The following is a 17,383-nucleotide window of genomic DNA, read 5'->3' as shown; positions in this document are numbered from 1 at the left end:
TAAGCACTCTCCGTATTTCCTGGGGAAAATACGGGAACATCTGAGAGCTTTATCCGAAAAATCTACTCAGATTACCTTAGCGTGGGTCCCTTCTCACTGCTCGATACCGGGTAGTGAGAAAGCGGACTCTTTGGCTAAGGTGGGCGCAACAAACGGTGATATTTATGAAAGACCAATTGCCTTTAATGAATTTTTTGCATTTGTACGTCAGAATACGATCATCAGTTGGCAAAATTCTTGGACCAAGGGGGAACTGGGAAGGTGGTTACATTCCATAATCCCCAAGGTATCGACGAACCCGTGGTTCAAGGGGTTGGATGTAAGTCGGGATTTCATTTGCGTGATGTCCCGGCTTATGTCCAATCACTATAGATTTGACGCGCATCTCCGTCGTGTTGGGCTCGGGGAGAGTGGTATCTGTGCCTGTGGTGAAGGATATCACGACATAGAGCACGTTGTTTGGTCATGCCCTGTACACCGTGACGCCAGGTCTAGATTAATAGCTTCCCTGCAGGCCGAAGGTAGGCAGCCGGCTGTTCCTGTTCGTGATGTCTTGGCGAGCCGTGACCTATCCTACATGTCCCTTATATACGTTTTCCTGAAATCCATCCACGCCCCAGTTTAGTCCTATCCCCTTCCGCCTACATCCAACCAAACGACAAGAACACGTTAGGACCCCGGATCCGGAAACAGCAATCAGACCCGCACGATACTCTCAAGGCCCGATGGAAACAACCCAATATGCCAGTCCGTAATATCTTGGTCCAGCAGCGGAACAAATTTAATATGCTGCTTACCTATGGCAATGAAAACCATCAAACAGCAAACCTGTGCTTTCAATGCAAAATATTCTAACTTTAAGTTAGATTTAGTTTCAGCTCGTAGTCGGCAGCGAGGATAAAAAATTTGCTTTTAGTTATTAAGATACTTTAGAAAGTAAGCTACCAGATATAATTGGCGCCATTAAACATTGAATTGTATTTGTGCCGTGTCAAATAAACTATAGATGAAGGAAAAAAAAATATTATTCGACATTTTTAAAATAAGTACTGGCATGCATTTAAAAAGATTCAGTCACTACTTCAAAAGTTTAGCAACATTTTTGCTGTTTTTAAATATGCTCTAAAAATTTTACACCAATCATCATTCCGAGGTGACTTTGATCACTTCATTTTTTTCATGAATTTGGTGTAACACTTTGCTACTTTCACTAAATTGAACAGCCTTAAACGGGTTTATAAATATGGAAAGCAATTTGGGGGCCATTCACATTCTACGTGAACAGTTTATAATGGCGAATGTACGAGATTCATACAAAATTTTTAGAATATATATGAATTGTTATCCACTGAGAGAGAAGGTGGTCTAAAATCATCAAAAACTAGTCCACGAGGAATTTGACTTATGAAATTGGCCAAATTTGCATGTTACTTCACGTCTTGGGTTTTTGTTAAGAAGAAATATGTAATACGCTGTGGAGAATATTGGGACTCAACATTGCCTTTGAGGAAAAACTTGCAAAAATAACAATAAAATGTATTGTTATAATATTTGTTCATCTTAAGAACTAATCTGGGAACAAAATAAAAAAACTTTACGTATTGCAACTTGTTGTTTTGAATCTGCTTGAACCGATTGTTTGTATGCAACAAAAATCGCCAAAAATACATTTTATATTCAATTAATATTTTAGCATGAAAAACTCTCTTTAAATAGCAGGAAATGCATGAGTAGTAGCAATGCGAACATATATCCACGCATTTAGTGAAGATTACGACAAGTCCCAAGCACTACGAGCGCTTTTTTACCACATTTTCAAAAAAGAGGTACAGTGATCAAAGTCACCCCGGTGATCAAAGTCACCCCAGTTTACGGTACTCATAAATTCAAAAACATAATTATAAAGTGGCACGTCCATAGATGCAACCTGAGACTATAAATAGTTTTCAGAATTTCGTAGTTGAACAAGTAGGTTCCAAGACCATTAGTCACCCCTGGTTTGTATCTAGCTTTCCACGAGCGGTAATGGCGGACAGTGCACGCAGCCCATTGTGACGTTTTCTGTAGGTCGGGTAATTTTCAATCGCAGTAGCGAAGTGAAAAACATGAAAAATTTGCAACGTAGCATAGCAACTTTCATAAACAGTTTTGTTTATTTTGATCCGCGCATGCGCACGTCGAAATTTAAATAACAAAACACCCATTGTTTGTTAAAGTTGCTATGCTACGTTACGACGTTGTTATATGTTGTACTCCGTTACTGCGATTGAGAATTCTCAGACCTACAGAAAACGTCAGACTGGGCTGCGTGCTCTGTCCGCCATTACCGCTTATGGAAAGCTGGATTCATCCGAAAAAAATTAAAATACCGGTTTTTTACCGGTTTTTATTTTTATGAATCCAGCTTTCCACGAGCGGTAATGGCGGACAGAGCACGCAGCCCATTTTGACGTTTTCTGTAGGTCGGGTAGTTTTCAATCGCAGTAACGGAATAAAAAACATAAAAATGTTGCAACGTAACATAGCAACTTTCATAAACAGCTTTGTTTATTTTGATCGGCGCATGCGCACGACGAAACTTGAATAACAAAACACCCATTGTTTGTTGAAGTTGCTAAGCTACGTTACGACGGTGTTCTATTTTCTACTCCGTTACTGTGACTGAAAATTTCCTGACCTACAGAAAACGTCAAAATGGGCTGCGTGCTCTGTCCGTCATTACCACTCCTGGAAAGCTGGATACCGAAATACCGGTTTTTCGAAAAGTCGGTAATACCGACCACCCTAGGAAGATCGTATGAAAAACGACCGATTTAACGACCATTCTTCCTTTGTTAGCAGGTAATAAGAAGAATGCCAACGCCTTGAAAATTTAATTCGATTATGATTCTTCTCACCCGCAACAAAAGTTTGCCAGTTGTGAATTCAAACCAAACCTTTACTCATTTTTTGCACCTGACCATTCAAGACTTAAAAAATTAACAAATCGACTGCCTAGTAAGACAAGTTGCTTTGACCTCAATTTGTTTCTGAGTACCTTCATCTCCCAGCCAGTCCCGAGGTACGATTCTTGCCTAACAAGCCAGTCGTCGTAAGTTCGAGTCTCGGCTCGGGAGAGACTTAAACTAAGGCGAGCAATAACAAGACACACAGCTCCTTGCATTTGATTAGAAATAAAATCGAAACGCCCTCAACACGTATAATCCATCAACTGTGTCTGTGTACGTGTTATCGGTTTGGCACGTTTGACATAACGTTTCTGTAGTTGTAATTGTCAAGCTTGTATTTATGCACATTACACACACACACACATTCACCATCAATGTTTCTGGTAGTCCTTCGGGGGCGCCACATTACTTGAAGTTCACAAGGTATATGAGAAGATCTGACACTTAAGTATCTTGTTATCTCGTCTTTGCTGTAAGTGCCAGTAGGATCGTAGTCAGCAGGAGTAGCGCTAGCCCCGCAATTGTCATGTACACTAAACAGCGAAGTCTGTGTATAATAAACAGGAGGTCGAGTTCCAAAACGAAATGTAGCCCCAAGGCTTTGCTTTGCTTTTACCTTCATCAAGCCAGCTTTCGTAGGTTCGAGTCTCGGCTTGGAAGAGACTGTTAGCACAGAGAACAGACATTCATGTTTGTCGTGACGCTTGCTAGGCCCAGCCGTCTCCATTTTTTTCCAATTTTTGTTGCGAAACTGGATACAGAGAACTTTTATTTAATAACCGTTATTTTTTGTGGAGTAAGCAGTTTAAAACCGTTATGTGCTCGACAAAAAAAAAGGATCTTTACGCGTCCAACGGAGTACCCGGGTACTCACAAATTAAAATTCTTATACCGTTTGCAGTTTTCGTCCCATTTCGATTGTTTTAGCACCTAAAGATTCAGAAGCCCATTTATTTTCAAATAAGCGTTAGGGGTGTCCCGTAAGAATTTTCTTATTCCCGAAAATCCGGTTTTCCGGGTTTATATTCCCGGAATTTCCCGGAAATAAAGCAGGGATATAAACTTTATCATTTATGTCTTAAAGTGGCGAGCCAGCTTGTGGTTAAAAACCTCCTTATTAAAGAAAAAAATCTACAAATTTCTAACTTAAATAAGCAGGTTTACATTGTGTAATTGAGTTTCAGGGGACCAATTTTTTACGCAGGTTCAGCTAGTTTTACTCTAACTGAGTAAGAGCTACGTACATTTACTTTATATTCATATCGAGCTTGTATTCAAATACCCAGCCGTAAAAATACTCACCTCAATTGACGAGTAATGGAAGATATACGTAGGGTGCCAGTGAGATGTATGAAAAAAGGTCATTCGAATATCGTTCAGCGGTAGGGTTCAAGTCTCCATGCAAAATTTCAGCTAAATCGGCCTTTGGGAACACATCCCTCAAAGCGACCAATGTTTAAACTTTCTGACGGATAAAATGCACAGGTAAAAGTTCATGATATCGTCGATATCGAATTTTTTTATGCCAAATGTCTAAAAGATGCATGAAACGTCGAGATCTGGTGTACCTTATAGGAAAAAAAATTTTTTTGGATGATCTTTTTTCGAGAAGACGAAACTTTTGAGCCCTATCGTAATGCTGACTACTGCGATTTCTCACGCGCATCGTTGTTTTAGCGATGTTCATGTGTTTGAGAATGTAGATGCTCATTATTTCATCAGTTTTATGCATTAGATTGGCTCAGATCAAATATATTTAACATGTTTCTAGACAATATCATTTTTTCACTGACATGATTTTCAATGAGAATTGGCACAGGAGGCACTTAATATCAGTCTCAATCTGAGAGAATGTAATTGCCGTAATGTGATATTCATTTTGTAGTTTCGAAATTTCGCGGCTCTGGGTCACTAGGATCGTAGCGCTAGCTCCGCAATTTTTTTTACCAGAGCCATAGTTTATTTGGTCTATTCACCAACAGGCAAGCAGGTGCCCCAATGGTGTAACTTAAAGCTAACAGCAAAAATTATCTTCAGAGAGTCAATACATATAACGAAACGAGAATGCAACAATATTACATTTGAACTAGTCAGATTAAAAAAAAAAAATAAACGATATCGAAAAAGCGTTCAAGATAAATTGAAGTCGAAAAGAGCAGATACTCTGTTGAATAATCATTTGAGACCATCTATTGCATCCAAAAATTCTGTAGATAGGTCTTTGAGCAGCCAGTCGTAGCGTAGAATTGTTCCGCAGGGCACGAGGTAGCACGTTTAAATTCAGTTGTTCCAAGAAAGCGGGGTAGTCTATGAGGCCTTGCAAAAGGACTGTGGTAAACAATGCCCTGGCCGTGTCTCTACGAAGAGCCAGAGCCTCCAGACGTATTAATAAGCAGCGACTTTCATAGCTTGGCAGACGGAAGCGATCCGTCCATGACAATTTACGAAAAGCAAATCTCAAAAAGTGCCGTGGAACTGGATTGTCCTGTACATCAAACAGTTGGCTTCGAAGTCTGTGTATAATGAAAAGCAAGTCAAGTTTCGAATCGGAATGTAGCACCAAGACTTTGACAATATTTTAAAAGTATTGATGGAAATGTTACGATAATAAGGTGATTAAAATTTCTATGAAAGGTTTTCAATTCTGCTAGTGGTATCAAGTCTTCCGGTTGTTCCTAAGGCGGCATCCATAAAGTACGTAACGCTTATAGGGTAAGGGGGGATACCCTTGAGCGTTACGAATTGTTACATAGTGGAGGGGAGAGGCACGATCATCCTTACGTAACAATAAAAATATCTTGCTCACCTCTCCGAGGAGGCCGTAATTTTGCTTCAAAAAAGAATTTGACCGAGTTGTGTTACAGCGTTATGTAATTTTTATGGGGGGTAGGTGGTGACGTTACGTTTTTATACACAGGGGAGGGGGGTGAGTTTCGAAAAATTGTTTTTTTTTGCGTTACATAAGTTATGGACGTCGCCTAATCGCGGCTAGCTCAAATAGTCAATAAAATCCTGCCACGCTATCATAAAATTTTTAAAATTTTCAAATCTACCAACTATGGGTTTTCTGCTGGAGTAGTTTTTCTCAGTTTTAAGTTACATATAAAAAGAATTGAAATCTGAAGTGTTAATGAATTCATCCAGGTATTTAAACACTCGTCACTTTTTTAAATCATATGAAACAGATACGAACGGTAGATGTACTGCTCGACAGATTTTGAATGGATTGCGACAGAATAATAACTTTACGAATACTCCATACTTCTAGCTTACAGAACCAGCACGATTCTAACGACTGCTTTGATGTTGCGCGGAACTAAATTTAATGTTCACATGTTGGTATACTGCCAAAACCTACGCTTTCGGGACACTCGTTATACTCTACGTTTTTTCGCCAACTGCAATAATAATAATTCGTGATTTCTGTTCTATTTTTTTCATACTCGCCCCGTATCATGCCTGAAAACTGGTGCATTTTGTTGGCTGTCAACGTCATGATCACTATCACTACGCTCCCAGACATTTGGAAGATTTGATCGTAACACCGTTTGCGCAAATTCTGGCAAGCCTACGTTCGATACGATCGAACTTCTACAGCTTGACGAATGTTACACCGCCCAAGTAAGTATAGATCGTATTCGTATATACTAGGGGGATTCATGTCGAGCTCGTAAACAAATACCCAGCCGTAAAAATACTCACCTCCATTGACGAGTAATGGAAGATACACAGTTTACGGCTCGGTATTCGTATACGAGCTCGATGTGAAGACCCCTACTATATTTTGAAGTAGAATACTTCTCTCAGGAAGTTCGGCTACATAGGGATAGTAAAGCGGGAAATGTATGTAGTTTCGCGGGAATGCGAAGATGAACGGGAATAGAAGGTGTGACTAGAATTAGAAAAAAATTTTTTCCCTCGTCCAGACGGGGGAAAATTTTTTCTAATTCTAGTCACACCTTCTATTCCCGTTCATCTTCGCATTCCCGCGAAACTACATACATTTCCCGCTTTACTAAACTTAAAATGTAAGTCAATATGACAAAAAATGAAATTAGTTCGTAAAGTACATAGGGATGTGAAATGAAAATCTAAAACCGAAAAAAGTGAAAAATATGTCCAATTTCAAATGCTAATAAATCGGTTAGTATTCGATGGACTTCCTTCGTTTTTGCAGCAATAGATTGGAAAATCTTCTAAGATTCTTCCAAAATGAAGATAATTGTAATTTTATTATTCAAACTATTGTACTATTGAAAATAGTTAAGCCTTGTCAAAACGGAAAATTAGACCTCTGATTGGTCGTTATGAGATTGCTTCCCAAGCACGGTCGACATAATCATATACCTTGCAGTTTAAAATATGCTATTTGGCCTATATAAGAGCCTGTTTCAGCCGAAGCCGCTCATAAAAGTTCTAGAAAGCGACAACAGTAGTCGTCCATCCTTAGCAGCAGCACTAGCAGTGCAGTGGATACCAGCGAAAGTGGATAGCGGCCACAGCTGTGGCATAGCACAGTGGGGCTGGCAAAGCAAAAAAAAAATTCGATAAATGCGACTAAAACATGGTATTTACATAATTTTGGGGCGCTGATCACGAATTTGGCATCCATTTCATGTTTGGGGCCGCCCATAAAGCACGAAACCCAATTTTTAATATTTTTTGGCACTTTCTTCCTTTTTATAGAGTTATATGATCTTTGACCACAAGTAGTGCCACCGGGCGTCTTCCCCATTGAAAAAAAAAACGTTATTTATGGACGACCCATCGAACTAAAAAAATTTTAAATATATATATTTTTTCAAATAAACTAAAACAACATAAGTAACACAAACTAATTACAAATTGAAAAAGTCATCATCATCATCATCATCTTCCGCTGTGATCGCTTGAATCTTGTGTTGAATTGTTTCCAGAAAATTTGAAATTCATTATACTTATCAGCAAGAAAAATGTCTTTCGCTGCAATTTTCATTTCTTCTAGTGATTTTCCTAATCAGGGTTCTATGGTTGAGAGAGGACATTTAAATACATGTATAACACCATGACTTGACAACTTACTAGACAGTGAATTAGGTGGTGCCGCTGAAATTAAAGGCTCCATAATAAAATTCAACAAATTTATGAATTTGAAAACCAAGACACTGGAATGACACAACGTTCTAAATGAATACGAAAAGATGCGGAGTGCGACGACTGTTTTTTGTTTTACCTAAATTTTGAATGTAGTCACAACCGTGGCAAACTGCGGCAACTAAACTTTTAAGCTTCTTTTCTACCAAAAATCAGGTTTTTTTAAATTTTTTTTAGTGTCAGGCCTACTATAACCAAATTTTACCATATCTAATGAAAAGGGTTTGTTTTGCACAATATTTACAACAACTTTTCCTTTGACGTCAAAAAAATCCAAGGTATCCTTGAAGCTACAGAGCGTTTCAAAGTAATGTACTTTTTTTAAAAAAAAAGACAAAAATCGTCAGTTCGCCAAGCTTTGAAAAGTCATAAAAAATTCAGATTTCATGATATTGCGCCCAAATTTTGGATTTAGACACTTGAATGTTATAGCAATAAAGGAAAAAATATTATGAAACAGCTAACGAAAAAAAATTTTTTTGGCTGATGGCCAGCGATTCCCCACTGTGCATAGCAATGGATAGCGCACCAGTTGCAGCGGATCTCAGCATCTATAGCAGCTAGGCCAGCTGATGCAGGGGCAGCGGATACCAATGGTAGCATATAGCGGCCACAACTGTGGCATGGCTATGGATAGCGTAGTAGTTGCAGCTGGTATATCTGACCATGAAGCATTTATGCAATAGTTGAATGAAAGTTGCAATTGCAGCAATCGCCCTTTTTCAAGGCTACTAAATGTATTTGGAAGAGCATAATGAATGGTTATTAATAAACTGCAACTGAGGTTTGATGCTGCTGCAAATGCACAGCAGTATGATGTTCATTACGATTTGTTGATACTGTGCTTAACAAGCGGTATATACGAAACAAATCCGATTTAGAAATGACTGACACGCAAGCAGCCGGGTTATCTTTCTTGTAAATGTATTCTACTTCAACCTTGCGGTCGTGGCTTTGCACACAACCCTCCTGTGATTTTTTTTAATCTTCGTATGCTATTACGGCTGTATAGATTCGGTCGTTCACACGTCCATGCCGTCAGCACAGAGATCGGGGAAAAGTATTTTGACTTTCTTGCCAACTTTTTTCTTGCACAATGCTTCATCGACGTTATTCGTAGTTGTTTGTGTTGTATATGAGGAAAATATTCTTAGAATGAATCATGTGAGTGATTGTAACTAAACAAAACAGGAAAATTCGTTTTCGGGAAAACAACTGATAAACACATTATTGACATCATGCAAGATTTTGCCTTTCAAGACAGATATGCTAACATATTCTATCACCTCCCATTTACAATTTTTTTTAATTGTTTATGATGTTAGAATTGTGGGCTATAGTACGTTAGAATAATTGATCATTCTAATTTACCATTCTTATAATCAAAGTTCCATTTCGAAGTTTTCGCAATATGAGATCATTGCGATAGTCAAATACTTAAAACTTATAAACAATATGCAGTAGCGAATAGAGCTATTAAATCTACATCAATTTCGATAGTTCCGTTACTCGAAGGAAATTCTTATTAACTTGGAGACTAGCTTCATCAAGCCTGTTTTTTGTTATCTTGTAAAAATAATCATTAGTTCGAGTAAAAAACATTATTTTTAAAACGAAATTTCAGAATACAGCACTTTTAGCAACTTCTTTTTCATTGTTTTCTGTCCTCGTTATATTTTTTGCTGATGTATTTCCACATAGAACTTAACACCCCCGATTTTCGTCGGTTTTCATCTTAATGGAAAAAATCGTAATATGATTTTTTTGAGAGACTATCTATGTAAATCAGAAATTCGAGGGCCTGTTCAGCTCTGTTAAAGTGTATCATATTACCATAAGCAATTGGTGGTGAGTGACGAAATGTGTATGACATTTGAAAGTGTTGAGAGACAAGTTCACAAAATTAAACTTAGAACTATGAATTGCTGAGCAAGTATTCATGTTTTTTTTTTTTGTGATTTATGACTAATTTTAGTGTAGAGCAATATTCGCTCTAACGCAAAAACGCGAATTCACAAATCTCGTTATTTTGTCATTCGAGCGTACGGAATGCTTGATCAGTCAAGTGCTTTGTGCAAGGTTTAACCACTTCAGAACAATACGGTATTCGCGTTAACGGTGTTGCTGATATTTGTTTGGTTTTTGCATGCGAAAAAGAAGGAAAGAAATATTTTTGCTTTTGTCATCACGCACATTTTGAGAATTACATATCACGTAGGTGTGAACAGCCTTCAAAATCTCTTTCGACGCGAATAACCCGAATTGACTGTAATTCTGATATGTTGATATCTACCTGGGAGGAAGAAACAAATACTACACTCAAAATACAGAACACGCACATGAGTCGTTTTTTGATAGCGTGTAACTATTTTCTTGCTGTAACGCATGCATGACTCAAACGAAGTTTTTAGTAACATCAGAAAAACTGAATGTGCAAATTTTTTTTTTATTATGTAAAACGCAAAAACTGTTATTGTTATTAACAAAAACTTTTTGCGATGAATATTTTTGCAAGCAACGAGATACCTTTCAGTGATAACAATACTCATTATGAAAAATGATTTTTTTCGCTTGGTTCGAATTGACAGTCAATGACAACTCATTCTGGTTCATTTTGACACTCACACAACTTCGTATCCGTTTCTCCCTCCCAGGTACCTACCTATTCGTTTATTTTAGGTTGTTCAGAATCGAACGAGAATTTTCAGAGAATAATTTTATAGGGTGGCCAACGTCTTCGGCAGGTTCTTCAAAAACCTGCCGAAGACTCTCGATAGCCTAAGTGTAGTTTTGCTGGAATTTTATGGAGAAAAATTTGCCACAGGTTAACAAAGGTAACATATTTTTTAGATAAGTTTATCAGTAGATATCGTAAAATGTAAATAGATCAACAATCAAAGAGATAAAAAAAGAAATATGCTATTTGTTAATTATGATATTCTGTGAAGTAATTTCTATCGGTTGTAAAACAAAGATGTACCTTGCACATAACACATTTATTGGGCGTCGTATTTTTTAAATATTTGATAGTCTTTTCTTAAACTCTTCCTATGACGAAATTGTGTCCAGCACATGTTCTATTTTGACATTTTATACAAAAATTGCACAAAACATTGAGGTAGTATAAGAAAATCACCAGTTCAAAATTTGGGTAGCTCACATCCCTTGATCCTCAAGTGGTTAAGTTTAAAAATATTGGTTAAAAAACCGGAAGAGTAAAACCAGGCCCAAACTCGTACGATGGTGGCAGCAAATCGTGAATCGCGAAAGCCCCAGACAAGGATCACCTTACTACTCAAAGCTGTGCAAAAAAATTTACGTGCGCCTCGCAGGTTCTTTGCACGTCTCCAATATTTGGGAGGAGTAAGAGACGAAGGTGAGAAAGATTTTCTATCTAAGAGTCAGGGATCGGTTGCTACTCGTTTTTTTGAGAGCAAAGCACACGCCGTTGGGAGACTGCCACTGCACATTAATTTCTAAAGAGACGAGTAAGAGCAGTTCGGATCGCACTGTACGTTCGTTTCCAAAGAGACGAGTAAGTGCAGCTCGCATGTCACAGCGCACTTTATCCGTCTCGTACCGGAGATGTCTCTTACACTCGGGAATCGGGTGCTACTCATATTCTTGCGAGTAGAACACACGATGTTGGGAGACTGCACAGCAATTTCCAAAGAGACGAGTAAGAGCAGTTCGGATCGCAAAACACACTTCATTCGTCTCGTTCAGGTTCAGGTGTACCTTAAAAAACAGTAAGAATTGATAGAGCATAGTTGTAAAGTTGGGAAAGCAAGTATTTTTTGCTGAATAAAAAAATAATTTTAGATTTTATGAATGCTTATCAGAAATTGAATAATGTTTGTGTTGATTTTACAATTATCTCTATAAGTCCTTGAGTTTTTAATTTTTTAGCAGGCTAGGGTTAACTGGTACTAGCACTGGCTTTTCCACCTAGGTTCGGTTTGACAGCTTATAATAAATAACTGCGATTTGAACCCACGCAGCATTTCAGAAATGTTTTGCAGCCTTCGATATGTTTCAACTGCCGTTTCCTTCCAACGAAAGCAGAAAATCAGCGATGCATAACAATTAGGTATTTGGCACAAAATGAAATATTGAAAATGAACCAATTTGGCATGAACCTCAACTCGAAGCCACAACAAAGCCTCAAATGACTAGCAGGACCTTTTGAATGGTTTATTTCCAAACTATACTGATTATTTAATAATTTTTCACTTGCAGATCAAAACGAAACAATATTCAGTTGACACCAATTCCTAAGGCTCCAACTCCTGGTGAAGAATCGTATGTGAAGCTGGCTTTAGAAACGATCGATGAGTTGGATTGGTGCCTTGACCAATTAGAAACGGTGCAAACGCATCGCAGTGTTTCCGATATGGCATCATTAAAAGTAAGTTCCGGTTTTTTTTTTGCGAAGTACAACTAGATAACAGTTCATTTTCCTTCTGTTCCAGTTCAAAAGAATGCTTAATAAAGAATTGTCGCATCTAAGCGAATCTAGCAAGTCTGGTAATCAAATCTCTGAGTATATTTGCTCTACTTTCTTAGGTAATGTATTCAATAATATAAATATAATAGATTTTATTCTAATTTAAAAACCATATTTCCAGACAAGCAACAGGAGTTGGACATCCCTTATAGTAGAGATGACTCAGATTCTCATAATCAAACCTCGTTCTGTCGCAGTAGGTCACCCAGGATGGGCGAAAGAATGTCGCAAATATCAGGCTTCAAGAGACCACTGCAGCATACAAATTCTTTTACCAGTGACCGCTTACCAGTATATGGAGTGGACACACCACATGAGCATCAGTTGGGACAGATTCTCAATAGTGTCGATACATGGGGCATCGATATTTTCAAAATAGAAACTTTGAGTAACAATCGACCGCTGACCTGTGTAGCTTTTGCTATATTTCAGGTCCGTCGCTCTTCACGATAATCGTTCTATCTAGGTTTAGTTCAATTTGATCTTTTTTACACAGGAACGGGACATCTTGAACACTCTTATGATACCATCCAAAGTTTTTCTAGCGTTTATGACAACCTTAGAGGATCACTATGTTAAGGATAACCCATTTCACAATTCTCTTCACGCGGCCGATGTAGCACAAAGTACTCACGTTCTGTTGAATACACCAGCTCTAGAGAACGTGTTTACCGCGTTGGAAATTTGTGCTGCACTATTTGCAGCCTGCATACACGACGTTGATCATCCAGGTCTGACAAACCAGTTTTTAATAAATTCAAGTAAATATATTCGTACATTCAACAGTATTCAAAATTATCTTGACGGGTTTTTATTCGTAGGCTCGGAATTAGCGATTATGTACAATGACGAATCTGTACTGGAGAACCATCATTTAGCAGTTGCATTTAAACTTTTGCAAAATGAAGACTGCGATATACTACGGAATATACAGAAGTAAGTGAAGGAATTAGAGAAAAATGCCTTATAAACAAAGAATTTGATTTCAGGAAACAACGTCAAACTTTTCGGAAGATGGTCATTGATATGGTGCTCTCGACGGATATGTCGAAACATATGACATTGCTTGCTGATTTGAAGACAATGGTTGAAACAAAAAAGGTAGCAGGATCTGGAGTTCTTCTGTTAGATAATTATACTGATAGGATACAGGTTAGTGCCGTAAACTGAATACCAAGCATAACTTAACTTGTAACAATTTTCAGGTATTAGAAAATATGGTACACTGTGCTGATTTGAGCAATCCCACCAAACCATTACCCTTGTACAAAAGATGGGTCTCTCTACTGATGGAGGAATTCTTTTTGCAAGGAGACAAGGAGCGAGCTGCTGGAATGGACATAAGCCCAATGTGCGATAGACATAATGCGACAATCGAGAAATCACAAGTTGGCTTCATCGATTATATTGTTCACCCACTGTGGGAGACTTGGGCAGATCTGGTGCATCCAGATGCACAGGATATCCTTGATACATTGGAGGAAAACCGTGACTACTATCAGAGCTTAATACCGCCATCGCCACCGGCGTTAGATGAAGCAGAGGACAAGATTCGCTTTCAGGTAAGATTAAATTGAATACTGGATGCCGTTTTCATAATTTTAGGTGAATATAATCAGTTTCACATTCAGTTTTTGAAACGCTTCCCTCAAAATCTAACAATCAAGACGATTTCACGCGATAAAACCGACAAAAAACTCTATTCCCTTTTCAATCAATTGTAACTGAAACGGTATGGGTCTTACTCCAGAAATTGTTAGTTTCAACAGGATCGCAATGCTAGCCTCGCTATTTTCCAGTATAGTAGCGCTATTTTCCAGTACATTAACGTTAAAAATTACATATTTTCCCAGATTATGGAGAAATGCGGAAGTTACTCCAATTTTGAAGCCGGATAAAAATCCTGCTGAGTTTTCAAGTTATCGACCAATAACATACACATCAATGAAAAATTGAATTTTTGCTGATGAACAGTTGAAATTTCTCCATGGGTATTCCACTACTTATCAATTGCTCAGAGTTCCTAATATGATACAAGCTAACAGTTCTGAAGATGCTCTTCTAGACTTACAAAAAGCCTTCAACAGTGTTTGACATAAGAGTTTGATTGCGAAATTGCGGACTATTATTTTCTAATTTTTCTAATCAAAATTTTAAAAAAATATCTAATTGATCGACTTCTGCCACTAGACAAGTGTGCCCCAAAACATTATTCTGCGACGACACAAGAATTTCCGTAAAAGGAAAAAGTCTTCTTGTTATTTGCAGATGATTGAAGAAAAGTATCTCTTCATATTTGCAAAAATGTAAAAACTATATGATTGCTTCAAAAACTCAATTGATGATGATAATAAGCCTAGGGCTTCTTTTCTCATGCCAAACAATGATCTAGTTACCAAGCCGAATGGGGTTATTATCAAGCTGAATGGGATTATTTCGATGAAACTGCTTGGCGTGCAGCCAAACCGAACCAAGTACCAAAAACATTATTCCGAGTGATCGGTGATGAAAATTTAATCATCCTATATGCTTACTGCAGGTGTTTGTTATAACATCTTAATGAACTGTTCAAATGATTTCGTTTTTTCATGAAGGACAAGTTTTAATTTTCACATTAACTGGTAATAACAGAATTTAAAAAAATCGGGCTTTGTTCGGTCTGGTGGCATGCCGAATGATTATTACTGGAGAATCACGAATAATTGAAGAAAAAGCGATATTTTCGTTGAATATATGGGTCATTTCATACGAATTGACCACGAAAAAGCACAAACTTGGACACGACCATTACAGATTTTGCTCAAAGTTGGAAAAATTATTCATCTACTGTCCCTTTGAAAAAATCCCAAATTTAGTGTCTGTGGGACCACCTTATTTATTGCAAAGTCACGCATTTTTTGTTCAAAATCTCTTTTTTCTTTTTCTTACAATTCATAGACGTAAGTTTCCGAAAAATACTGATAGATGATTTTTGAAGAAAATAAACCAAGGAATCCGGAAAAAATATAAGTTTTGACCGGAAGTGTTGTCAGATAAATTATTTTTGTATTTAAAAACAAAATTTACATTTTTCGGCAAATACAGCCATTTTGATTTTAAATTCGATAATTTCTACGTGCTCCTTGGAAAATTTCACATAAGAAACAACTGTCATCCCGAGGTAATATGAGCCAATCTCGAGATATAACATTTTTACGAGAAAAGTTGTAAACTTCGTAATAATTTTTTTTTTTACAATTTATAGACGTAAGACACCCGGAAAAAAGAGATAGGTGAATTTTGAAGAAAATAAACCAAGGAATCCAGAAAAAATATCATTTTTGACCGGAAGTGTTGCCAGATAGATTGGTTTTGTATTTTACAACTAAATTCGCATATTTCGGCAAATGCAGCTGATTTTATTTCAAATTTGATGGTTTCATCATATTTCTTGAAAAATTTTACGTAAGAAACATTAATCACCCCGTGGTAATATGAGCATATTTCGAGATATAGCATTTTTACGAAAATAGTTCTGAATTTCGTAACTAATTTTTCGTAAAAATGTTATGTCTCAAGATTGGCTCATATTACCACAGAGTGGTAAGTGCTTTTTACGTGAAATTTTATGAGAAACACGATGAAACCATCAAATTTAAAATAAAATTAGCTGCATTGGCCGAAAAATGCAAATTTAGTTTTAAAATACGAAAATAATCTATCTGGCAACACTTCCGGACAAAAACAATATTTTTTCTGGATTCCTTGGTTTATTTTCCTTAAAATTCACCTATCACTATTTTCCGGTTGGCTTACGTCTATAAATTATAAAATAAAATAATCACGAAATTTACAACTTTTTTCGTAAAAATGTTATATCTCGAGATTGGCTCATACTGCTTCGAGATGATAGTTGTTTCTTATGTGAAATTTTCAAAGGATCACGATGAAATTATCAAATTTATAATAAAAATGGCTGCATTTGCCGAAAAATGTAAATTTAGTTTTCAAATACAAAAATAATTTATCTCGCAACACTTCCAATCAAAACTTATATTTTTTCTGGATTCCTTGGTTTATTTTCTTCAAAAATAATCTATCAGTATTTTTCGGACATCTTACGTCTATGAATTGTAAGAAAATGAAAAGAGATTTTTGACAAAAATTGCGCGACTTTGCAATAAAAAGGGGGGTCCTGGAGAGCGGGGAGTATTCCAATCGATACCAAAATTGGGATTGTTCCAAAGAGACAGTAGATGAATAACTCCCCCAACTTTGAACAAAATCTGTGATGGTCGTGTCCAAGTGGCATGTACACTTCGTATGGAATGACCCATATATATAACTTTGAATATCTTGAATATCTTGAATATCTGAGTTTTGTGATTTAAAATGCTCAACATAATCATTGAACAAAATAGCAAAGCAAAGCAAAACCATGGTTTACCTTCCGATTCGGAGCTCGACCCTCTGTTTATTATACACAGATCTCGCGGCCAACTGTTTAACATACAGGATTACACGGATTACACTACGATCCTACTGACACTAACAATATCTCCCGAGACGAGACTCGAGTCTACGGCGACTGGCTTGTAAGGGCAGCTACGTAGCTTGAGAGCTGTATTGAACATTCAAATTGAATATTTGCTAAAATGGATACGTCTAAAAAATGTCTTCAACCGTTTAAAACACGTTGAGTTTCATTCGATTCGGAGCCACTCGAAATGGACGATAGCAAAGATAACAAGAACAAGATACCTAACTTCCATATTTTTCATACATTTTGAACACGACCGACGTTCGACGGCCATCT

General features: G+C 37.2%; 1 protein-coding gene across 12 annotated transcripts in view; it reads left to right on the top strand.

Annotated features, from left to right (window-relative positions):
• LOC129718668 (cAMP-specific 3',5'-cyclic phosphodiesterase) overlaps window positions 1–17,383 on the top strand; it is a 170,294-nt gene that overhangs the window by 146,054 nt on the left and 6,857 nt on the right. For all 12 annotated transcript variants that reach the window (XM_055669676.1, XM_055669673.1, XM_055669674.1 and 9 more), the window contains 8 exons: window positions 6,468–6,569; window positions 12,321–12,489; window positions 12,554–12,647; window positions 12,710–13,020; window positions 13,085–13,349; window positions 13,410–13,524; window positions 13,578–13,740; window positions 13,794–14,150. In XM_055669676.1, coding sequence (XP_055525651.1) covers window positions 6,468–6,569; window positions 12,321–12,489; window positions 12,554–12,647; window positions 12,710–13,020; window positions 13,085–13,349; window positions 13,410–13,524; window positions 13,578–13,740; window positions 13,794–14,150 — 1,576 coding nt within the window. The remainder of the gene's footprint in view (window positions 1–6,467; window positions 6,570–12,320; window positions 12,490–12,553; window positions 12,648–12,709; window positions 13,021–13,084; window positions 13,350–13,409; window positions 13,525–13,577; window positions 13,741–13,793; window positions 14,151–17,383) is intronic.

The sequence above is a fragment of the Wyeomyia smithii genome, chromosome 1 (genome assembly GCF_029784165.1).
Source record: "Wyeomyia smithii strain HCP4-BCI-WySm-NY-G18 chromosome 1, ASM2978416v1, whole genome shotgun sequence".
NCBI lineage: Eukaryota > Metazoa > Arthropoda > Insecta > Diptera > Culicidae > Wyeomyia > Wyeomyia smithii.
This window is presented reverse-complemented; position numbering and strand designations above follow the sequence as displayed.